Source organism: Harmonia axyridis, chromosome 5 (assembly GCF_914767665.1).
Source record: "Harmonia axyridis chromosome 5, icHarAxyr1.1, whole genome shotgun sequence".
NCBI classification, from domain to species: domain Eukaryota; kingdom Metazoa; phylum Arthropoda; class Insecta; order Coleoptera; family Coccinellidae; genus Harmonia; species Harmonia axyridis.
In genome coordinates, this window is record NC_059505.1 from 3,559,544 (window position 1) to 3,586,189 (window position 26,646).

Genomic DNA, 26,646 nt, shown 5'->3' on the forward strand with positions numbered 1-26,646 from the left:
TTATGATCATTTGGGCAAGGTGAGATTCAGCACCTGACGAAAATCAAATAGTTGAATCAAATTATTTATTTATACGAGCAAAGATACAAACAGTTGCCATACTAACGATAGTTTCAACTGAAACTGTCCCAATTACTAAAATTATTAAACTGAAAAAAAAAACACAGCTTCAAAGAGGCCAGAACTATACTTGATCAAATGAATAATACATATACTAACTGATAAAGAAACTGCTACACCCAGAAGGTGTGGTTTGAATTCTATTTTTTTTTTTTTGTGAAACATAAATAGTATAGCAAGGAGTGAATGATTGAAATTTGGAGAAAAACGAAAGGTGTACAATTTTTTTTAATAAATTTGTTAATAATGTATTTGTTCACCGCATTAATCTATAAACTGTCCAACACGTCTCGACATTGATGCAATAAGATGGAATCTATTTCTTCTTGAGAGATACTATCCCAAGCTACCTGTACTTCATTTCTCAGAGCCGCCAAAATCCCTGGGGGCTGGGGTAAATTTCCAAGCCTTCTACCCATGATGTCTTAACATGCTCTATGGATGAAAGATTAGGGGATCTGGGCGGCCATGGCAGAAAATTCACATGGGTTGCTTCGAAAAAGTTTTAACTAACTCTGGCAACATGAGATCGGGCATTATCTTGCTGAAATATTGGATTCTCGAGCTGGTTAAGGCAAGGGAGAACATATGGCTCCACTATTTCTTGAAGGTACCGCAGCGCTGTCATGTTATTTCGAATAAAGACTAGAGGTTACCTTCTTGCATGTGCAATAGCATATCCTAAAGCGCCCACTTTCCGGTGTACATGACGCTCAACATAAAACTGACGTTCACGTCTTTCTTCTCGACGTCGACTAACCCTTCTTCGGCCATCATGTGCATCCAAGGAGAATCGAGATTCATCAGAAAAGACTGATGTCATTCCAAATTCCAATGTTGACGTTCTCTGCATCACTGTTATCGTTGCAGGCGATGCTCAACCGTCAGAGGTAACATATGATAGGGTCGATAATGCTGCAGTCCAAAAGACCTTATCCGGCGGTAAAGTGTTCGTACAGTTACAGAATGGCCTTATTCTCCTAACCACTCATCAGCCAAAAATCGAGTTGTCGCAAATCGGTCTCTAATGGCCATAAGTCTTAGACGTCGATCTTGAACATCCTTTGTACCCCTTCGACGTCCGGTGCCTACTTTTTTTCGATTTTGGGCATTAACAAACCACGCTTGACAACATCTCATAATAGTAGTTGGATTTATGTTCGTACGGTTAGCGATTTATCGAAATGACAACCCCGCCTCCCCTTGACCAATAATTCGACCTCTTTCAAATTCACTTAACTGGCGATAAATTCCGCATTTTAACAACAACTAAAATTTGAAAAACTTGCAAAAACAGACTACAATATTGAGGTAACAAAAATTGTTCACATGAAAAAATCTTCACGACTTTTTTCTCCAAATTCAATGATTTACTCTTTGCTACACTATCTATGTTTGACAGAAAAAAAAAATTAAAATTTAACCAGCTCCTTCTGACTGTTGCAGTTTCTTTGTCAGTTAGTATATTACGAGGTGCATTATATTTTCAATGGTCCCACTCAATATTTCCTATTAGTTAATTAAAATAATACATTTACCAACTCAGTATCTAATAATTTCTTAGGATCAATTTAGTTGGTTTATAAATCAGTCCATTAACTGTAATCACCCTGTAGGTATAAATCATTACTGTCCGAGTCAATATCGTGCTTACCACTAAGTAAATTAAAGAGTAATTGAATAATTGGTATTAGGTCAATACTCCACATGGATCCTTAATATATAGGATAGATAGTGAGTGACTGACGACGTCTGAAGTTAATGGTTATATTTATTACTATTCGCCTATTCCTTTCTTTTCAAGATGTTATTTCGGATATGACAGTTTAAGAATATGCTATGCACATTTTTCGGAAAAACCTTAATGTAAAAAACATAGATAGAGGGAGCATATGTCAGTTTCTGTAAGTAAATTTTGTCCCCAACATGAATTATCAAATTTGACAAGAAGCGCGCGGAAAAGAAAACATATCAGTTATTCGATATTTTACTCAATTCGCAAGTTTTTCCACGAAGAATGCACTTCTTCTGTCCCATAGTGAATCAACGTTTCATATCAATTCAAAATATATTTAGATGAATACCTAAATATATCAGAAATTCAGAAAACAAACTTCAAGCGCGCCAAACGACTTGAACGGATGACACTAGGAGAGCAGTAGTTGTCAAACCTTGGATTTCAGCAGGTGGATACAGGAAATAAAAAATATTCTGCATACTATAAGTTCGACAATTAAGAAAAATATCGGAATCCAAATATTCAAATTTGCATATTCAATCGGGAATCACTCAACTAAATATATTTCATTCAATATAATATTCATTCATAACGAAATAGTAAAAGTGTGGATTTGAAAATATATCACAATCCGACAACGTAATCTAACCATGTTGAGGACATGTAAAAATTGCGTGTACTCCCTCTATCTATGTTTGTTACTCTATGGTAGCTACAAATTTAAGAAAAGACCAAACTTATCGTTTACACGTATCAAAATTTGAACCTTTCTCAAACAAAATCATAGAGATTTTTAAGACAAATAGGTTTACATAATCGAAAATCCCACTGATTCAAGAACTGAAGCTATTCGACTACCATAAACGTCGTTTTTTTCTCTGATTTTGCTCTTGAATTTCTTTCAAATGATGAACAATTTCATCGAAAATTTTTTTTTCATTGATGAAGCTCATATTTTGGTTGAATGGTTATGCAAACTAACATAATTTATTCTGTGTAATTCTTCGTGTTTGTGTGCAGCAAAATTCTCGCATTTTTATGTGGCATGAAGATAAGCTGCAGACAAACACGAAGAATTTCTTATTGTCATTATTTTTATTTGTTTCATTGCCATTAAAAAATCCATTAGACTAAATTTGAATCTAGTCGGATTTACTCAAATTTTTATGGTATTCAAGATTGAATTTATTTAGAAAAAGGATCTTTTTCTTGATAATGGATAGAGAAGGTAATGATAGTTATTAAATAATTCAATAAACCTTCAATTATGTTCCAAAATCAATCGTTTGTACAAAACGCACGATTTTAAAAACGTTATCGAATCATTTTATCGAACCCAAAACTATTTCCCAATATCCAATTTGGACCGCGTGGAAAATTAACCGATAATACTAATTATTGACACACGATTTACACATGTAAATGAAATTCATAAAATAAACAGCCCTATTGCGTATAATTGTTTATTAATTAGCGATAATCTCGTCAGTCAATTCCGCTAAGATAAAACGGCTACGAAACGTGTTGCGATATTCAATTGTTTTCGCTTCCTGGTTTGTGAGATTGGAGTTTCCGGCCAGATTCAGATGTCCATTGAAGAATAATCTCGTAAAAACAAAGCGAATCCTCCACATTCTTTTTTTAGCTTGTAGAAAACTCTTCAACGGATGAGTAGGTAGTAGTTCAGTTTGGAAGTTTCGTTTTGGAGCCAAACCTTTTAAAAAGCTAAACATTTTTCTGTGCATGTCTCCTACACTGGTAGGAAGGACCAGCGACTATATAGTTTGAGTTGTGATTACTTTGGTAGGTAACAGTTAGTAAAGGTGTATAAAATAGAATAGTCTATCCGAAGTCATTCGAACTAGTCCATAAAATCGCTTGACCAGATGTCCCTTCGATGTGGACAATAAATTTACTGGCCCCAAAGGAATTTCTGGAAACTTGGACACCCCTTGTATAATCCAAATATTCTGGCTTCCTTCGAATGACTTTGGATATAACGGGTGTTTCAAGTTCTTTAATGGGTAAAATCCTTTAAGTGAAGTGTGTTTTTTTTCGAGGTATATAACTTTAATTTGGCATTACTGTTTAAGATGGCGACCGATTTAACAGCTGTCAAGTGATTTATTCTAAGTTTGGTTTGGCAATTCATTATGAATAGACTTATGCTTGAACAACGCTTGCAAATAGTGCAATTTTATAAAATAATGGTTCTGTGCGGAATACGTATCGCGCACTACGTCCATTTTATTTTGTTTAGCGATGAAGCGCACTTCTGATTGAATGGCTACGTCAAGAAACAAAACTGCCGCATTTAGAGCGAAGCTAATCCTCAAGTGTATGTCGAAACACCGTTACATCCAGAAAAACTGACTGTTTGGTGCGCTTTATGGGCTGGGGGTATCATTGGTCCGTACTTCTTCAAAAACGATGATGGCCAGTCAATGGTGATCGGTATAGAGCCATGATTACTAACTTTTTCATTCCTGAATTGAACAACTATGATGTCTAGCAGCTGTGGTTTCAACAAGACGGCGCAACATGTCACACAGCTCGTGCCATAATCGATTTATTGAAAGACACGTTTGGTGACCGCCTAATTTCACGTTTTGGACCTGTGAATTGGCCTCCAAGATCTTGTGATTTAACACCGCTAGACTACTTTCTGTGGGGCTATGTAAAGTCATTGGTCTATGCGGATAAGCCACAAACCCTTGACCATTTGAGAGACAACATTCGCCGTGTTATTGCCGATATACGGCCACAAATGTTGGAAAAAGTCATCGAAATTTGGACGTCCAGATTGGACTACATCCGAGCCAGCCGTGGCGGTCATATGCCAGAAATCATATTTGAAATGTAATTGCTAATGTAATATTATCTTGCGGATAAATGAAGTTTATGTCAATCGAATAATCCATCGTTGTTTTATTGCAATTTAAAGTTCTATAGCTCTGAAAAAACACCCTTTATAAGCTGCATGGTTTTATGCCTGGGAGATCATGTGTAACGAATTTTTCTTTTATAACCAGTTTTTTACAATTAATCTTTGAATTTCGGAAGAAAAAACGTCGGAAGCAAAGTTGTGAGCCTATGTAATAGGTATCATATTTGTAGATTTTATTGCTATGCCTACTTTAAACATCCTTCAAAACACCCTTCAACTTGGGAAGCGTTGACCAGAGTCTTCTTCTTATGCCTACTTTGAACACCCTTAAAAACACCCTTTTACTTGGGAAACAGCGTTGACCAGAGTCTTCTTCTCTTATTGAGGGCATAAGGTTCTATAAGAACAATACGAACATTTGAAATTGACCGGTAAACATTTTTCTTACATTATCTGGTCCTTCGACAATGATTTGAGACCAATGACGCAGTGAGTCCGACTCTGCGCAATATGCCGCATTCTTTCCGAAAGTCGTATCTCCCATTCATCCGATGCAAACAATATCGACTTTTTTTTCGAGATGGCAACTCCAACGAGGCACGCTGTTGACTCAAAGTATAAATATTATATTGAATTCAACGAGGCATCTCGAGAGGACAATTATATTGTTGACATACACACGGACCTGTGGATTTTGATTGACATTTTGACGTCCAGAAGTGTTTGCAGCGAGGTCGCGCGATGTTTGTTCTGCCCCTTCAGAGTTTTTAGGCTAACAGGTGGTTTGCATCGACGGTGGAACTTTCTACTGTATTTATTGACCTTTAAAATGAGAAGGAGCGATAATTTGAAGCGGGAAGGATCCGAGATGGCTGACTTCGATATTGAAGTGGTAATTTTGATAACATGACCGTTGAATAATGAATGAGCTCGAGTGTCTTGTATATGTTGCCTGATGTATTGCAGCAAACGCAATAATGGTGTGGGTTATTCCCAGAAAAATTGGATGTAGGTCAAGATTGAATAATACTTCATTCAACAGGAATTTATAGAACGAAATGAAACGTTAGTTTTTAGAGATTAAGCTTCGTTCAACAGAGATGAACCATAGTTCTGATAGAAAACATTGTGGAACTACGTGTTTTGCATAGACATTGTTATTTTAATGATTTTAAAGTTCAGTTAACACAAGAACTGAATCGGGCCGATCACCAGCAACGTCTTATTCTCGCTGATTTGTTCCTTACAATGTATCAAAATGGTCAGTCTTTTCATAGAAAAATCATCTTCAGTGATTAGGTCCATTTTCACCTCGAAAGCTACTTTAATGAGCAGAATTGTTGCTTGAGGCTCGGAAAATCCAAAAATGATTGTTGAAGAGCCTCTCCATATTCAGCTCATTACTGTTCGGTGCGGTTTTTGGGCCAGTGGCACCTTACTTATTGAAAGCCCTTCTGTGGGCTTGGAAAATACCAATTCAAGACAGCGGTACAACAATGGTAGAGGGACAATGGGAAAACTCTATGGAAGAACAGTCTTGCTCAGGCAAAGAAATTTGTGGTTTTTTCACCGACCTTTAGCAGAAAGCTCCTGAAGCTACTACAAGCTGAGCTTCGGTAATGGTGGGACTGCTGATAGGACACTGTCAGTTTAAATACCTTTGTACCACATGAGTAAGTCAGCAGATGAGACCTGCAGACTTTGTGGGAAGAAGCTAGAAACAGCCGAATACATAGTATGCAAATGTCCGAAGCTGACTAGACTACCACTATGGTGGTTATGAAGGATTATCCAATAAGAGATTTCTTTTTTGATAGCCCTCCTGTGGGCAGCTGTCTCTTTTGGAGCTGTCTTTTTCCACTTTAACAAGTACAAACTACGCCAATACTAAAAATGCAACGACACAAGGCATTGAAAGTGTTGAAATTCACTACAAAAATAGTAAAAATTCTGTAGTCAAGTTAGCAAAACTAAAATACTTTTGGGTCATCGTGAAGCACCTTCTCGGCTGGCAATAGTAACAGGTGTTTTTTTTTCGAGGTATATAACTTTAAGTTGGCATTACTGTTCAAGATGGCGACCGATTCAACAGCTGTCAAGTGATTTATTCTCAGTTTGGTTTGGCAATTCATCATGAATAGACTCACGCCTGAACAACGCTTGCAAATAGTGCAATTTTGTTTCGAAAATAATGGTTCTGTGCGGAATACGTATCGTGCACTACGTCCATTTTATTTTGTTAAGCGATGAAGCGCACTTCTGTTTGAATGGCTACGTCAACAAACAAAACTGCCGCATTTGGAGTGCAGCTAATGCTCAAGTGTATGTCGAAACACCGTTACATCCAGAAAAACTGACTGTTTGGTGCGCTTTATGGGCTGGTAGAATCATTGGTCCGTACTTCTTCAAAAACGATGATGGCCAGAACGTTACAGTCAATGGTGATCGGTATAGAGCCATGATTACTAACTTTTTCATTCCTGAATTGAACAACCATGATGTCCAGGAGCTGTGGTTCCAACGAGACGGCGCAACATGTCACACAGCTCGTGCCACAATCGATTTATTGAAAGACACGTTTGATGACCACCTAATTTCACGTTTTGGACCTGTGAATTGGCCTCCAAGATCTTGTGATTTAACACCGCTAGACTACTTTCTGTGGGGCTATGTAAAGTCATTGTTCTATGCGGATAAGCCACAAACCCTTGACCATTTGGAAGACAACATTCGCTGTGTTATTGCAGATATACGGCCACAAATGTTGGAAAAAGTCATCGAAAATTGGACTTCCAGATTGGACTACATCCGAGCCAGCCGTGGCGGTCATATGCCAGAAATCATATTTAAAATGTAATGCCACAAGTTAATCTTGCGGACAAATAAAATTCATGTCAATCGAATAATCCATCGTTGTTTTATTGCAATTCAAAGTTCTATAGCTCTAAAAAAAACACCCTTTATAAATTTGGTATCGAAAAGTTGGAAGATCGCTATAATTGCTGTATCGCCTCGAAGGCAACTATGTTGATAATAATAGAATTTTGCCAAAAAAATTGCTGTTTACTATGGTAAACCTGGAATTTTCAATTGGCCTGTTAAGGCATATGACCATATGTTTGATAATGTGTTTGTGTTGGACTCCAGCTCAAGAGTCAAACGACCAACAAACACATCCAATCCAAAATGACGACATAAAATCAAAGTTGCCTCGGAGTTGTTTACAACCATTTCAATTGTAATTACCCTCACCAACGGCCACTATCGATTGGAAGGAATCAAAATCCATTTTCTTTAATGAACATCCTCACAGATACATTTTTGTTTTTAAAAGTTAACGACTCATTTTATGAGAGAATGAGTAATGAGGCTGATGAACCGCTTTACAGTTGCTGCGCCCATAGGAAATGGCGCGCGTTTTGATTATTCAAGCTCTATGTATCGATATAGCTGAAGGGTTCTTCGATGAAGGATGCTGATGGGTTTATGATTTATCTGCCATTAGGAGAAGGCTCCTTTTTTTCTTTTAATTTGCACGCATCAGTGTTGCTCGGGAATTTGTGTGTGTTCGGTGATGATCTGGATTTTCTGTCATTAACGTTCTACTTCATACTGACCACACATTAATATGTCAATCGAATCGAGGAGGGATTGACATTTTGTTTCAGGAGAATCTTGATTATTTGTGAACTTTTGAGATCGATTAGCTTTATTTCATAATGGTGTATATTTCTCAACGCATATGTATTCGTTTGACGAAAATCAATAGTAGTTATTGAATAGGGAAATGGGGAAATTTCTTGACTTATTTCTCAAGGAAAATTTTCAATATTTTAGTTTGAATTATTTTATTTTCCCCTGAAAAAGCTGCCCTTTTTGATCATCTCATTGTTAGATCCTTGCTGATTTCCAAGCTTGAGTTTGATCAGAAAGATACTCATGGAAGTTCTTCCAATAACAATTTCAATTTTATTTTGATATTAAAAAAATTGTTGGTATATTTTAAGAGAAATCAATGGATGATGTTTATTGCATTGTCATCACAATGAAAGGTATGTCATTAACAATGGAGGAGAATATGAGCCAAATGACCACCAGGCAAGGGATTCACGGCTTGGTTTGATTTTCAACCTTGGCTTGAGCTTGACTTGATTTCAAGTCAAGCTCAAGTCAAGTAGTAGTTTTTCAACTTCAAGTCAAGTATTTATTTATCAAGTTCTTCATATCAAGCTACTTGATTTTCATCAGTTTTATTGTGAAGTGTTCAATCAATAAAAATATGATGAAATGAGAAGAAACCTTGCGAAAACACCGAAAAAATCTACTTTTTAGAAATAGTAACATAAATTAAATCACTATAAATCATACCAAAATAAAAAATAATGAAAAACAAAGTTTCTCAATATTGAGAAACCTCCAGACTTTGTTTGATTTTATAATCTTCCATCCAGGATCTAAGACACATGAGGCATCATATAGATTTGTAGCCTAACCTATTGCGGGTTTTTGTGACTGTAAGAATAGCTCTGGAAAATTGTCTTTGAACAGGAGCTGAAGATGCTGGCGTTGATAAAAATCCTTGGCTATTTTGGCCAAGTTTGGAAAGATATTTCTGAAACTACCACAATCTACCAATAGTTTTCATAGAAATGTGAGAAAACTACTAATAAAGGCACACTGGTAAATGCTTCAATCTCTTGGTGCTCGAGAAATCCCCTTATTTAGTCTAAGCTCGCACGAGATTGCAGAAATATATGCCGTGCGACGCGTGCATATCAAGCTCAAGTTATATCAAGTAGCTTGATATCAAGTCAAGCAATAAATATCTAAAATCAAGTCAAGTCATGCTCAAGTATGTAATTTTGCACGAGCTTGATTTTCAAGTCAAGTAGTCGGTTAAAATGTCAAGCTACTTGGCCTGATGAATCCCTTACCATGGCTACGGTAGCACCACCATATCGTTTTGATGAAATTTTCCATGACAAATTCGCACATTTCGTTTGTACGTCCTCGATAACTTCGCGAATTCCATACTTAAGGTATTGAATCGATTCTAAAGCATTGACATAGACCTCATGTTTGACGTGGCCACAAAGAAAAAAGTCTAAATGGGTTAAATAACAAGATCTCGGTGGCCAATTGTGATCACCTCTTCGGAAACTAACACTCAAAAGTGTTTACGTTATACGAACTGAAACTACAATATTTTCATAATTTTTGTAATGAATTTTAACAATTACAATGCGTTGCTGAAGCATTTATCCTTTTTTTGTAATGGCGTTGTTTTTACTTGTCAAGAGTCGAAAGATGACAGTTTCAAAAGTGACAGCTGCTCAGATAGCAGGCTCTTTAAAACGAAACCTCTTATGTGGAAAAAAGCTCAACAAAAGAGAAAACAATTTTTCAAAATTTGAAGAGTATTACTGAAAACCATTGGACAGGTTTTACCCAGTAACGAGCAACTTCATCTAGTTATCGGACTAGAATCACCAGTACATTACGTCTGACGTAAGCTTTTCAGACTTTCGTGTGAAATTATTTCATTCCTCAAAATTGATGCACTCACATATCTATAAATTCGAGGATCTATGAATTTAGATCAATAACATTGTTTGATTTTCGAAACTCTCTCAACGAATGTACACATTTTCTTATTGTTCATTTGCCAGTGGCGTAGCGCAAAATGTTAAGCTTGATGAGCTCAAGCATGAAAACCTTGTGAAAATGGAAGAATGCAGAGAATGACAAAAATTTTTAATATGAATAACAATTGTTTCGCTAACACAATTGATATCAGTCGGAATGTAAATAAAACCTGAGAAAGCCACAGTGTTGGCGAAACAATTGCTGTACCAATTAAATTCGTTTTATTTCCTTCAAAAATGAAATTCTACCAAGTAAAGACCAAATTCACTAAATAAATTATTTATGATTCGTTTGGAATATTTTTCGAATTCCAAATCAATAAGAATTCTTCGATGCTAACTTATTTATAGAATATTTCATTCTTCCTTTTGAGTCGTAAGGGAAAAAAACTTAACGTCGACCTTTGTTTCATGTCTGGAAAATCATTGTAGCAATTGAAAATATATATCAAAGAGAAATTTCCCCGATATACAGAGCTCCTGAATTGGCCTTCCGTTCTCAGACGCAGTTTTCTCGTCTACAGAACAAGAACAAATCTTCTTCGTGCGTTCAGCCATCTGGAAGGCAGCATGAAGTTGAATTACTGACAAAGAAAGGCTGATTGCCCTCTGGCAAGGCCTTCCTTCGACCTGCGTACTCTGTTATATACATATACATACGCTATTATACCTCTGGCGATGAACCGTTACATCACTAAATGATGATTTGCATAGCTTACACTCATTACGAACGTTTCATACTCTTGAATAATATTACTTTGATTGATATCATGGCCGTTTGTCACCAAGATTGTTTTTGTTTGGGTTATTTATGACAACTAATCCAATATCTACTCATACTGCAATTGGTTATTGTCTGATTTAAATTAGGTTTGACACTTGTTACATTGAATTTGTGAATAATACCCAGGATAAAGAAAATATATTACTTTCATTGGTGGTCATTATTTCATAACCAACAGGCAGAATTGAATGCAATAACGTAACTTCCTCTAAATGTTGCCTAAATCCTTTGACAACCTTTCTGCTGAATAAATTGCAAACTAAAGAAATGTGAACGAAAAGAAAATATAGAGTTTTAAATAATTATAATGGCTACACTCTATTTTTTTGACATTCCTTATGTCATTTGTGTTGAGTAGGTTATACCTACTGATATCGAATCGAATTGAATATTTGATCTGATATTTTTGATTACTTTTTAAAGTTTCCCATGTTTCCCATTTGATGTGGTCAGATTTTCTATTATTTTTTTTTATTTCCACTGTTTCTGTACGAAGATACCAATGAAGTTTTTTTTTCCAGAATGGCTTTGTGGAATGTAAACATTATTATAACTGTCCAACAATTATGGGCTGTCATTTCATTGTGGCTCCAGAGCAAGAGAGAGATGGATGCTGCCAGAGATGTGAAGGTATGAACCCTCTTCAACTTTTACATTCCTCTATTTTGAACATAATCATAAGGTTTTGTATCCGAGGATTTTTGTTCTCGAGTAGATAACCTCCCCAAACAACTGACTATAAAAAATAATTGTAGAAACTGTTAATAGTTATAAACTTATTCCTGAAATATTGAATGATCTCAGGAATTTTTGAGATCCTTGATAAAGCTGATCAATGTATCAAGCTCTCAATAGTAGGCATCATGGTATAGAGTTGTTTGTTGAGTTTTTCCTATTAGTTTTTGAGGATTTTCCTCCTTTTTTTTCACCATCTATTGGATTTTGATTGAAATTGCTTACGTTTTAGAGAAGCATACAAATAATATTTAATTGAACAGTTCCGTGAAAGATTCGTAGAGTTTTGATTTGTTTTGCATGTACATCTGAAAGTTGCACATTTCAAATAACGAAATATTGCCGAAGGCAATGCTACCAACCTCACGTGAACGAATAGAAAGACACTCATATATCAAATTGCGGAAATTATTACTTCTCTTTGAATTGGTTTTTATCTTGCGTTTCAGGGTGTGTATACAAAGGAGCTCGTTACAGAAGTCACACAGAGTGGACAGATCCAGGAGATCCCTGTAAGGCTTTGAGGTGCGAAGCTGGAGTCGTCACCGAATCAGATCTTCAATGTTACACGCCTTGCTCTAATCCAATTCCTCCTGAGAAGGGAAAATGTTGCCCCACGTGTCCAGGTGAGTCTTTGAAACAAGTATGGGATGGATGTTCGAGAATTCACACGAAAGCTTCCTCATTCATGAGAATAAAAAATATCTTCTGACAATTCTTCCACATTCGTTTTTTTTACGACTTGTTCTAGGGAACAGAGGCGTATAAATTTGCACAAATTTTTGTTATTTTCTTATTTCGAGCAAGGAATTATTTCAAATTATTAGGTTCGACTCACTCACAAAAAAAACAGAGGTCCAAATCAATTAAGTCCGTTCGGCTGGCAGTCGTTTATGCTGACACATCTAATATGCCTTTCAAGTTCTTTAATGGGTAAAATCCTTTAAGTATAGGGTGTTTTTTTTCGAGGTATATAACTTTAAGTTGGTATTACTGTTCAAGATGCCGACCGATTCAACAGCTGTCAAGTGATTTATTCTCAGTTTGGTTTGGCAATTCATCATGCATAGACTCACGCCTGAACAACGCTTGCAAACAGTGCAATTTTATTTCAAAAATAATGGTTCTGTGCGGAATACGTATCGCGCACTACGTCCATTTTATTTTGTTTAGCGATGAAGCGCACTTCTGGTTGAATGGCTACGTCAACAAACAAAACTGCCGCATTTGGAGTGAAGCTAATCCTCAAGTGTATGTCGAAACACCGTTACATCCAGAAAAACTGACTGTTTGGTGCGCTTTATGGGCTGGTGGAATCATTGGTCCGTACTTCTTCAAAAACGATGATGGCCAGAACGTTATAGTCAATGGTGATCGGTATAGAGCCATGATTACTAACTTTTTCATTCCTGAATTGAACAACCATGATGTCCAGGAGCTGTGGTTCCACCAAGACGGCGCAACATGTCACACAGTTCGTGCCACAATCGATTTATTGAAAGACACGTTTGATGACCTGTGAATTGGCCTCCAAGATCTTGTGATTTAACACCGCTAGACTACTTTCTGTGGGGCTATTGGTTATTGGTCTATGCGGATAAGCCACAAACCCTCGACCATTTGGAAGCCAACATTCGCCGTGTTATTGCCGATATACGGCCACAAATGTTGGAAAAAGTCATCGAAAATTGGACGTCCAGATTGGATTACATCCGAGCCAACCGTGGCGGTCATATGCCAGAAATCATATTTGAAATGTAATGTCACAAGATTATCTTGCGGATAACTAAAATTCATGTCAATCGAATAATCCATCGTTGTTTTATTGCAATTTAAAGTTCTATAGCTCTAAAAAAAACACCCTTTTGTTCATAAAAAATTTGTTTTCTCAATAGCTGAAGAAATCTACATCCAATCGATTTGAAATTAACTGCAAAATAGTGAAACGAATGTTCAAGAGTAATAAAGTGAGAATCGTATCATCGGAAGAAAAAAAATTTCGATATCTCATAATGTATCAATTAGATTCTACTAGAATTTTGTGTGTAGCCATAATTGAGTGGATGAAATAAATTATTCGAAAATTCAGCTATAGGTAGTTTCTATACGGCAACAAATAGTCCAGTCAGTATATGTTTTTCACAGGAAAGTTTCGGGTTAGTTAAGACTTCGATTTTATATATTTTTAATTGGTGCTAAATCTGAATCTGAGGTTTTCACCAGAATTCCGTGCCAGAACATTGAAAAACATGCAAAAGAAGTTAAAAAAATTTCATTTTTTGGCGTTGTTTTGAAATAATCACCATTTCATAAGAAAAGTTTGCTGGTCGTGTTTTTTTCTCGAAGAGTAATCACAATTGGCCTCCAAGATTTTGTGTTTTAACATCTTGTAGCCACGTGACAGATGAAGTCTATGCCATAGAGTAATAAACATAGATAGAGAAAGTAAACGCAATTTTTACATGTCCCCAACATGGTTAGATTACGTTGTCGGATTGTGATATATTTTCAAATCCACAATTTTACTATATCATTCTGAATGTATCATATTGAATGATATATATTTATTTGAGTGATTCCGAATTAAATATGCAAATGTGAATATTTGGAATCCGATATTTTTCCTAATTATCGAATTCACAATAAGCAGAATATTTATTATTTTCTGTATCTACCTGTTGAAATCCAAGGTTTGGCAACTTTTGCTCTCCTAGTGTCATCGGTTGTTTCACGTCGTTTGGCGCGCTTGAAGTTAGTTTTCTGAATTTCTGATATATTTAGTATATTTTGAGTTAATATAATACGTTGATTTACTATGGGACATGAGAAGTGCATTCTTTGTGGAGAAACTCAAGAATTGAGTGCAATATCGTATCACTGATATGTTTTAATAGCCGCGCGCTTCATGTCAAATTTGATAGTTCATGTTGAGGACAAAATTTGCTTACTGAGAATGGCATATGCTCCATCTATCTATATTTATTACTGTGAGGTCAATACCAATACTTCACAATCGATTCAAGAAGGTGAAGATGGAATTCGTGAAGTTATCGAGAACATGCAGCCCCAAATGAGCAAATTTCATGAAAAGGTTATTTACAAAGAAATAAACATTCATTCATTTCCCGCGAAACGTAGATACTTTTTCAATATCAAAATGAAACGTCTTGTTGGAAAACTCTCTAAGGTGTTGAAAAAAAAACTCTTTTCGAAATAGTGTTACATCTTTTCGCCTTTTCTGTTTGTTTTGACCAATATCCCATTCAGATTTCGACATTATTATAAGATGTTCTTATCGCTCGACAACAGCGAACGTTTGGACCTTTAAAGAAAGAGCGAATTGGACTGGTTTTTGTATCCAAATAAGATTATTTAACTTGCCTAATTTACGACCAATGTCTTGTATTTTATAGATGAAGGCCGTTGAAATTGGCTCGCGCTCCATACACCTGCACAACGCACATTCCTCATCGGAAAGCTAGATTTAATGATTATTTTATACCGTTGATTTAACTCCTAATGGATCTACAGCTGGTCCTGAAATCAAGATATGAGTAATAGCGACAAGTGACTCTTACATAAAATACCAGTACAAAGTTGATCGAATCGAGATAAACTATCAAGCCGCCAGCATTCAATTCTTTATGTCTCATTGAAGTACCTGCCACGTATGCCAAAAAAAAAGATACGAGAAGAATCGTTGAGTTGATGTCCGGTGCTTTTGAACGATCGTTATTCATGAGCCAATTGCACCCCTGTAAGTAAAAAATGAGATGTCGTAAATTGTTGTCGGTTAGTATATCTAGATGAGGAGTTCTGATCATAAAGGATTTTTCTATAAGAGATTTCATTTTGATATTGGAAAAAAAAGAGTATATTTTAAGAGAAATCGATGGATGTTTATTTTATTGTAAGAAAGAAGAAGAATATGGTTGTCACCATATCTTTTAGGCCCAGTTTCACCAAACAGCACTTGATCCCAGATTGATTAAACTCCGCTTGTTACTAAAGCAGGCTTAACAGTGTTTTCTGTTTCACCATGCATCAACCCGTCCGAAGATGATCGCGATTAACCAAATCGCGATTAAATAGTCAAACCATTTGGCAACGTTGTGAACAAAAAGTTATATAGTGTTCTGTATCGTATTAGCAGTGATGACCACCATTGGCGCTAGGTGTCAGGTGTCATTCATTCATAACTCATAACATTTCAAAACATTTGTCATCTTGTAAACAAAAAACAAAGTTAATTTTTGCCGAAAATGTCGAGTGATGTGCTTCGAAATGTCGGAAACTTGCAGAAGTTAAAAAGAAATTATCCCATTTCACAAAACCACACATTCTGGAAAAAAACTATATAAGTAATTTTATTAACTTATTTATTTTTATCAACAAGTTTTACTGCTTCTTGAATAATATTTCAATCAAACATATCAATAAATTATTCTTTGCAATAAATTTCATAAAACACAAAAACAAAGTTTACGTGTATTTTAAATGGGAAATATTGAGCCTATACATATAGTCATATTTTGATAAAATTGACCCAAAAATTAGAAATTTCCGGAAAAATAATTACATAGACAAGATTTCCATACTGATAAATAATTATTAATCTCAACTTGAAAGGTTATAATCCTCCAAAAATGGCCGATTAGTGCTAAATCGCGATTGGTCGATTTAATGGTGCTTTGGAGTGTGGTGAAACGCTACATTACATTAATCGTGATCTAAGGCCTCACTTAAGAGCCAAGTCAAGATTAAAACATTTGGTGAAACTGGGCCTTATTAGATTTTAATTTGGAGAGTCAAAAAATAGCTAGATCACAAAAGTCATTACATATAAAATAACTCCAGTTTTATTGCAAAATTTTCATGGAATTTTCCATGACCAATTCGCACATTTGCTGTATGTCTTCCAAAATTTTTGTATCGATTTTGAAGCATTGACCTCATCTCTCACATGGCATCAAATAATAAAGTGTAAAGGTTTTAAATTACGAGATCTCGGTGGCCAATTGGGATCATCTCTTCGAGAAATAAAACGGCCGAGAAACTTTCCTTGCAATATGGCAATTGTTTCATTGCTTGTGTGGCGCATAGCGCCGTCTTGTTGAAAATAAACATCGTCTTTATCAATATATTACAATTCCGGCCATAAAAATATTAATCATAGTACGGTAGCACTATCCACTCCCAGCCTCATTTTCGAATAAGTACAGTCCAATCACATGACCAGCCTAAAAACCGTACCAACGCACACGGTTTCGATTCTCCACATCACTAACTTGTCTAAAACGCTCAAATTTTTCCACCAGTTCCACTATTGCCGGCCTAGAAGGATCTTCACGAAAGCCCAAAAGTGCTTTTGTTTTGCGTTTTTATAAAATTTTAATAATTTTTATAGTGAATTTTAACCAATTCATCGCATTATTGAAGCATGTATCGTTCCATTTTCAGTTATGTCATAATTTTTACTTTAAAGTTGTCAAATGTAAATAGCCTCAAAAGAGACATTATCGGACCACCTATATACCTTATACGTTCGAGAAGATATCGATGCTGTATTTTCCTAATATTAATTAATCAATTTTATCAGATGAGGTGTCAAAGCTGTTAGATTTTGCACTCGAGATTATAAATATGAAATAGTATATTTGCCAAAATGAGGCTAAGGTCAGAGACATAGCTTCTGAATTGATCTATATGGAAAAAATTGAATGATAAATTTTATCTTGCTTGCCCCAAGTCATTTTTACTGATCTTAATCTACTTCTGTCCGATTCGGAAATTTCGCTGACTAGTAGAAATAATGTTATTGCAACATGATGAGGAACGATTAGATATTATAAAAATCTCTTGGCATAACGGCCATTTGGTTCAGAGGATGGACCTTGTAGCGTACGACATAATCGACACAGATACAGAACACATAATATCACATATGTATAAAATAATTGCTTTCAACGACGTCATGCAGTCGTCATTCGAACTATTAAAATGAGCACGAAAATTTGAAGTACTCCATTTTAAAAGTATACTAACTGACAAAGAAACTGCAACACCAAGAAGGAGCTGTTTAAATTAAAATTTTTTTTTGGTAAAACATATATGAGTAAAAGGAGTAAATGATTGAAATTTGGAAAATAAAATGAAGGGTTTACAATTCTTTTCAAAACATTTTTTAATAATGTGTTTGTCCACCGCGATTATCTATACACTCCCACAACGTCTCGCCATTGGTGCAATAAGATGGTGTATTTCTTCTTGGGGATACTATCCCAAGCTTCCTATATTTCATGTCACAGAGCCACCAAAGTCTGTGAGGGTTGGGGTAAATTTCCAGGCCTTCTACCCATGATGTGCCAAACATGCTCTATTGGCGAAAGATCGGGGGATCTGGGCGGCCATGTCAAAAGATCACGCTTCGAAAAAGTTTAAACTAACTCTGGCAACATGATGTATGGCATTATCTTGCTGAAATATTGGATTCTCGAGCCGGTAAAGGTAAGGGAGAACATATGGCTCCAATTTTTCTTGAAGGTAACGCAGCGCTGTCATGTTACCTCGAATAATGACTAAAGGTGACCTACTTGCATGTGCAATAGCACTCCTTACCATAACGCCTACTGTCCGGTGTACATGACGCTCAACATCGAACTGAGGTTCACGTCTTTCTCCCCGACGTCGTCTAACCCTTTTTGGGCCATCATGTGCTCCCGAGGAGAATCGATATTCATCAGAAAAGATGACCTGATGCCATTCCACATTCCAATGTTGACGTTCTCTGCACCACTGTGTTCGTTGCCAGTGATGCTCAACCGTCAGAGGTAACACAAGATGAGGTCGATAAGGTTGCAGTCTAAAAGACTTTATCCGGCGGTAAACCGTTCGTACAGTTACAGGATGACCTTGTTCTCCTAACCACTTATCAGCCAAAGATCGAGTTGTCGCAAATCGGTCTCTAATGGCCATAAGTCTAAGACGTCGATTTTGAACTTCATTTGTGCTCCATCGACATCCGGTGCCTACTCTTCTTCGATTTTGGGCATTATCAAACCATGCTTGACAACATCTCATAACAGTAGTTGGATTTCTGTTCGTACGGTTAGCGATTTCTCGGAATGACAACCCCGCTTCTCGTTGATAATAATTTGACCTCTTTCAAATTCACTTAGCTGGCGATAAATTCAGAGTGCACGTGCTCTTGGCATTTTAACAGCTGAAAATCGACTTTGGATCTCCTCGAACAGCTGGTTTGTTGTAAAATTTAAAAAACTTGCAACATACGACTACAATTTTTAAATAACAAAAATTTGTTATATGAAGAAACCGATTTTTTCTCCAAATACAATAATTTACTCCTTGCTTTACCACCTATGTTTCACTAAAGAAAAAATTAAAATTTAAACAGCTCCTTTTGGTTGTTGCAGTTTCTTTGTGAGTATATTCAATTTGCTTTCAGATTTAGAAAACATTGAAATTTCAATGCGGCATCAAATTTTAATGAATCTTCTTGAAATTGGGAGTTAATGTCCTTATTTTTGAAGCTTTCAACACTTTTCTGAAGATCCAATAATAATTTTACCACTCATTACGTTCAAATAGAATTCCTGCAAAACTTTCAACTTTATACTCAAATATGCGCCTTGTCTCTGTAAAATACCTAAAGTAATAACTGTTTCTTTCAGAATGCAAAATAAATGGACAAACAGCTACGGACGATAGAGACGTCACAGCCGACGACCCCTGTGTAAAATGCAGATGTACAGATCGAGGAATGCTCTGCACCAAAAAAGCCTGTCCGGTACTCCAGTGCACCAAGCACTATCAGATCCATCCCCACGGAGAATGCTGCCCAAGGTGTCAAGGTACCAGGTCGTTGATGAAAGTAAAGAACTCCTGCCTTCTGCAAAGTTTATTTATCAAAGATGGACTCATGTTCAACACTGATCGATGTACTAATTGCAGTTGCATAGATCAAACATCTGTCTGCAAACGGAACTCCTGTCCAGTTCTGGAATGTTCTCCTGAATTGCAGAGGTCTGTGCCCGGCAGTTGTTGCAAGGTGTGCGCAGAGCCGGAAGAATTCAGGAGTCAGTGCTTCTACCAGGGAAAAATTTATGAGGCAAGTGAAAAAATTATGTATAAACTCTAAACATGGGACGACCCAAAACTGCTTTAGTTTTACGAACAGTGACTGTAAAAATTTCACAATTTTGTTGGTAATTCTAACAATTTCTGTGTTTGTTGAAGATTCAATTATTCATTTTTTAGTAATAACCTAGGTGTCACTTGTCAAATGTCAAAAAATCACAGCTTCAGATAGCGGGCTATCAAACGTGGAACTCCTTATTGAAAAACCCTTCATTAAACCGCTTTTTTTAAATGAAGATTCATCTTCAACAGATCTCCTTATTATATTATATACTCCAGTGTAAATATCTTCACAACAACTACCGTTATGTAAACTGTAGACTGTCAACTTCACGCCTTCTAGACAGTCATAGATCAATTATTGCTTAAATGTACCTGACTTTTCTACCATTGACTGATTCAATTGTGCTAGGTAGGATGGTCAATCATGGAGGATGGACGCCTGTAGATCCTGCAAATGCCACAAAGGAATGCCTAGTTGTGCCATGATTCGCTGCAACGTCACCCTTCCATGTCCTACAGGAACCAAGCTAGTTCACCATCCTGGAGAATGCTGTGCCAAATGTCAAGAAGGTAAGTCTTCATTGATTTCATACTTTGTCCAGAAGTTAACCCTTATTTTTCCTTAGTTGATGGAGTTTGCATGGTTTATGGAGATCCCCACTACAAAACCTTCGATGGAAAGCTTTATACCTTCCATGGCGTTGGAAAGTATCAACTCGTGTCGGATTGCGTCAACAACACATTTTCCATAAGGGTAGCGAATGCCTACAGCAGATCGGTCAGTAGAAGGATGCACAATAGACCATCAAGAACAGCAACAAAAAGAATAGCCATCAGATTTGGCAGCACCAGGATAAACTTGCAGCAACGTTTACGTCTGAAGTATAACGGTCAATTGGTTAAGCTACCGTTTGAAGGTGATCAGAAGGTAAAAATGGAGAAAGAGGGAGAGAATTTGTTGGTTACGTTAGAAAACGGAGTCAAGATCTTGTGGTCTGGCAAAAGCTTCTTGGAAATCTCTGTTCCTGGAACTTTCAGGAACAAAGTCTGCGGTTTGTGCGGTAACTTCAACTCCAACGCTCAGGATGATTTTAAAATGAGAAAAGGAAGGATCGCCAAGGACTCTGAAGTTCAAATGTTTGGAGCGTCTTGGTGTTTTGGGTCGAGGATAAATTGCACCAAGCAGTCCAAACAATTCGACCATACTGCCTGCGTGAGTCCAAGAACGGAACAGAAATACTGCAAATATATGAGAGATCCATCTGTCGTCGGAAACTGCAACACTGTTATCAATGTGGACAAGTACTACAAAACTTGCAAAATGGATATGTGCAACTGCGGCACTGAGAAGTGCTATTGCGAGAATCTTATGGCGTATACGAGGGATTGTCAGAGATTAGGCGTGCAACTTCCAAACTGGCAGAAGAACAGCCTGTGCTACGCTTCTGCTCCTAAACGTAGAAAATCGAGCTCCAAGGAACTACCAACGATTTTTTCGTCGGATGAAATCGAGAGATACAAACAACTACTGATCAATAAACCTATTAAGCATAGAACACCTTTACCTACTATTTCTTGAAGAGGTTGTAATCTCTCATCACTAGTCATTTTCAGTATTTGAAAGCCATATATAGATTGATGTAATTGAAAGTTGTATATATGTATTTCAGCTCCAGGTATTTTATGCTTGAAGAATAAGAAGCTTAAACTGATGTTAATTTATCTCTATCGGAAAAATCTTGGGATTTGTTATTTATTGAAGATATTTCTGTTATGATTGGTTGACCTCAGCAATAATTCTCGAATTAGAGGTCAAGCAAAAATTACAACACGATAGACTACCATTAGGCTGAAAATTGTTTTTGCGAGCAGTTGTTTTGTATATACGTTTTAGTATTTTTAATTCAATTCTTGTTGAAAAAAGATCTCTGTCGATTTGAATGAGTTGGATATTTCGTTCATTGAAACCGTTCCTAAATATTGTACAATTTTTTTTTTAATTAAAATTAAGTGTTGTTTTGCTCCGCTCTAAGTTGTATAAGATTTGATACTCATATTTCTTCTTTTCCGACATTTATGGGTGTCGAATGGATTTTTTGCATTTTGTTTCTCGATGAAACCTCCATTTCAAGTGTTATCTCTTGGAAGAAAAATAGGTAATGTTGTAATAAGTTGCGTTCTATGAATGTGATTCTCGTATACATATTAATCACAGTGATTTTGTATGTGACTAATTTCAGTTGAATGTTGAGTCAACATGACTTCCTATAATTTTGCGATGTAAGTTTTGTTGTCATTTGACTAATTGTACAATCTTAATGATAATGAGGATGAATCTCTCGATATGAATATAAGTGCTTTTTGTTGACCAGGAAAATATTGTACTTAGTATTTTTGATTCTAATCTGATTAGTTTAATCGTTTATATCAATATAGTAATGTAATACTTGAATCATTTATTTAAAACTATTTATTTGTTTTGTAATATTATGCAATAAATGGAGATCAAATTAGTGTATATTTTTTTAATGAACTACCTACCTTAAAAAAAAAGAATGACAGAAACAATTTGAATTGGTATTAATTTTCTTATACAGGGTGTTTCCAAATGAGACGTGAACCTTGGAGGACGTTAGTATGGCTCATTTGTTGTCGATCCAGCCATATCTGGTGATAACCAAAAATCAACAGTTACGAGATATTTGAGTTCTTGTGATTTTCAAAAGATTCCTCACCATATACTTCATTTTTCGTTAATTTTCTCTACGTTGACCAAATTTGATTCTAATTCTGGATTATTTTCGTGGCCAGCGGAAAGACCGGATCTAACAACGTTAGAAACGACGAAGCAGGGAGAAGATTTCAGGCGGAAAGTGACAACCGAAGAAATAAAAAAAAAGGCACGTGCTTGTAACGGGTGTTTTTTTCGAGGTATATAACATTAAGTTGGCATTACTGTTCAAGATGGAGACCGATTTAACAGCTGTCAAGTGATTTATTCTTAGTTTGGTTTGGCAATTCATCATGAATAGACTCACGCCTGAATAACACTTGCAAATAGTGCAATTCCATTTCGAAAATAATGGTTCTGTGCGGAATACGTATCGCGCACTACGTCCATTTTATTTTGTTTAGCGATGAAGCGCACTTCTGGTTGAATGGCTACATCAACAAACAAAACTGCCGCATTTGGAGTGAAGCTAATCCTCAAGTGTATGTCGAAACACCATTACATCCAGAAAAACTGACTGTTTGGTGCGCTTTATGGGCTGGTGGAATGATTGGTCCGTACTTCTTCAAAAACGATGATGGCCAGAACGTTACAGTCAATGGTGACCGGTATAGAGCCATGATTACTAATTTTTTCATTCCTGAATTGAACAAGCATGATGTCCAGGAGCTGTGGTTCCAACAAGACGGCGCAACATGTCACACAGCTCGTGCCACAATCGAGTTATTGAAAGACACGTTTGGTGACCGCCTAATTTCACGTTTTGGACCTGTGAATTGGCCTCCAAGATCTTGTGATTTAGACTACTTTCTGTGGGGCTATGTTAAATCATTGGTCTATGCGGATAAGCCACAAACCCTTGACCATTTGGAAGACAACATTCGCCGTGTTATTGCCGATATACGGCCACAAATGTTGGAAAAAGTCATCGAAAATTGGACGTTCAGATTGGACTACATCCGAGCCAGCCGTAGCGGTCATATGCCAGAAATCATATTTAAAATGTAATGCCACAAGATTATCTTGCGGATAAATGAAATTCATTTCAATCGAATCATCGTTGTTTTATTGCAATTTAAAGATCTATAGCTCTAAAAAAAAACACCCTTTACAGGACGATATTTCGTTCACACAATATAAATTGTTTTGCGTCTAGCTGAAGAGTTTATCTCATTCAGAAATGAAGAATTTAATCAAACCAAACTTTCCGAATTTTTCATATTCCTTTATTTTAAGTTTTTTCATCAAAATGTATAAAATGAGAATTTATATATGGAACAAAATGGCGAATGCGCCAATGAATAAGGGTAGAGGAAATGATTTTTCAAATTACAAGGTATTGTCAGTATTTAATGCAATATCAAATATCTGAGATTATAACTATTGAAACACGTTTTGTTTTATTGCTTTCATCACATTTATTACCCACAAAATCAAGTATCCTCTTTGGAAAATTTTACATTTTCTTGGATCACAAAATCTGTCTTCAATATGTTTCTTTCATATTGAAAATTCCAATATGATAACATACTTTCAAAATATAAATCCATATATATGTAACCAACAATATTCCATAGCGAAAAATGTATAGAAACAAATTCTTATGTGCTTTTATATAACAGTGACTAATATAGTTATTTGTACCTAATTTATCATAACTAAAACGAATAACAGAGCATTCAATTACACAGGCAACTAAATACTGTCCAGTCAAACATATATTTTACACTAAATCTATCTGAATTTGTCCAAAATAGGTGAAAACTATACAAAATCATCGACTAGTTTTTACTATTTGCGCTTTTGTTTCTCATTGAACCCTGCTTATGACTCCATTGTACAATAAATTCATCTTAGAATCTGAAAAATTACTTTGAAATAATAGCAATAGAAGTTTTACTGTTAAGATAACTAGACACAATGATTTTCACAAGTGAGAGAAAATTGAGATAATGTTTACTATATAAAGAAAATATATCGAGATGAACAGCAGTACTTATAGCAGAAAATATATCCGAAAAAAACATTTGAGACTTTTTTCGAACATTTACATTTCATTAGAATGATAGAACAAATTTTCTTGAATATCTGAGTTTGAAATTTCTTTTTAAATATCTTTTCATTTCGGTTATTATTCACATCTGTATATGAAGAGAAGAGATATATTACTAAATTGGTGTAAATATTACAGAAGTTTTTATTATCACTGATTCTTGAATATATTTCAATTTATGTATTTCAATAATTCATATGATAGTTGTGAGAAGTAGACAAGGAAAAATATTCAAGATCTTCTTTTCACTCAGATTTTGAAATGAATTTTCAATAACCTCAAAATCCGCGGGATCTATTTAAGCATATGTTTCGACAACAATGTTGCCATCTTTAGAAACAAAAACTATAAATTTTTGTTTCTAAAGGTTCTATGCATTGGAGTGGGGTTACAAAACTTCATTGAAATATTATGTCCATTGTGAACTTAAAAAATATTATATTCTATCATTGAAAATATTTTTCATGTCTGCTATTGGTTCTTTATCCTATGGTGTATTGAATCATGTATATGCTAGAGATAAATAGCCAATATATTTTCTTTGCTTAATCCGCTACTGAAAAACCAAAAATTTGTATGACATACAGGGTGATTAATTTTGAAAAATCCATTGAAAAATCCCTTGGGAAGAGCCTAGATGGAGCCTGTAAGAACCTGGATTTCAGGAAAGCATCAAATGTAGACATTCGATGCGACCGTGGAGATTGATATCAAGGTCATTTCAAGGTCAAGTAGATTTTTCGATAAGGAATATACCTCGGAATATACATTCTCCTTTGCAGAATATTAATCTGCTTGAAAAGCTGGAAGTATTTCGTGTATTTTGTTTTTTTCCGTATAATGAATTTCCGTAGAGATATGAAGTGTTTCATGCTCAAGATGGTTTTAATAAAGTTATAAAGTGTACTCCAAATTATCAGTTCAGACAATTTTCTTCTTATTCATTGATTTATCTTTATTATTTTTTTTCCTAATTTGATTCTTTCATTCATCGTCTGAAGCTTTGAACAGAGGATTGAACTGTGCATTACTAATCATTAAGTGAGATTAATTCAATTTTTGTTCGCAAAATTGTAAAATATTTCATATCCCCATAATGATTAATTTTATCGTCAAAACGAAGAAAACAAAGTAATACTAGTTTTTTCACAAATAATGAGAGAAAATTACCTTGAAATGACCTTCGAATAACTTTCCTTTGATACATTTTTTAATACAGGCTCATTCCGAAGAGTTATTTCAGTGGGTCTTCTCCAATGGGTCAGCCTTTATACGCTGATAAGATATTGGAATTTTTCAGGCGATATGTTCACGAATTCAACAAAATCTAGCGCAATTATTTGACTGATATTCAAGAAAATATGCCACATGAATATTTATATCGATGAAATGCTGAAGCATGAGTTTTAATTTGTTAATGAAAATTTTCTGTCACTTTGTAACAAGGAATTACAAGACATTAACATAATTAAAGGTTTTATCCAACGTCTCCACATCAACATATTGCACTATATGAATGATTTAGATAATATAGTTAAGATACATGCTTGGAACATACAGGAATGAAGAAAGATTGGTTTATTTAGCTAGTTCAACAATCATCTTGAGAATTACCTAGAATTTAACTATTTACATATATTCATCTTATTTCAAATCACATTTTTGATATGTATGATTTTTTCATTTTTTGTTATCTGATATGTATGAGATAGGTACAGCCTCTTATAGAATACTTATATTCATTTGTAGTATTTACTCGATTTGTCTATGAATATTATAACAAATTCGCTGTC

General features: G+C 35.5%; 1 protein-coding gene across 1 annotated transcript in view; it reads left to right on the forward strand.

The window, feature by feature from the left end:
• The window catches only part of LOC123680162 (BMP-binding endothelial regulator protein-like), an 89,577-nt gene extending 66,994 nt beyond the window's left edge, over nucleotides 1-22,583 (forward strand). Inside the window, exons 4-8 of the mRNA XM_045617929.1 lie at nucleotides 11,696-11,804; nucleotides 12,359-12,535; nucleotides 19,601-20,037; nucleotides 20,483-20,639; nucleotides 20,696-22,583. Of these exons, the coding sequence (XP_045473885.1) occupies nucleotides 11,696-11,804; nucleotides 12,359-12,535; nucleotides 19,601-20,037; nucleotides 20,483-20,639; nucleotides 20,696-21,648 (1,833 nt within the window). The 3' untranslated portion in view covers nucleotides 21,649-22,583. The remainder of the gene's footprint in view (nucleotides 1-11,695; nucleotides 11,805-12,358; nucleotides 12,536-19,600; nucleotides 20,038-20,482; nucleotides 20,640-20,695) is intronic.
• The last annotated feature ends 4,063 nt before the right edge of the window (nucleotides 22,584-26,646 follow it).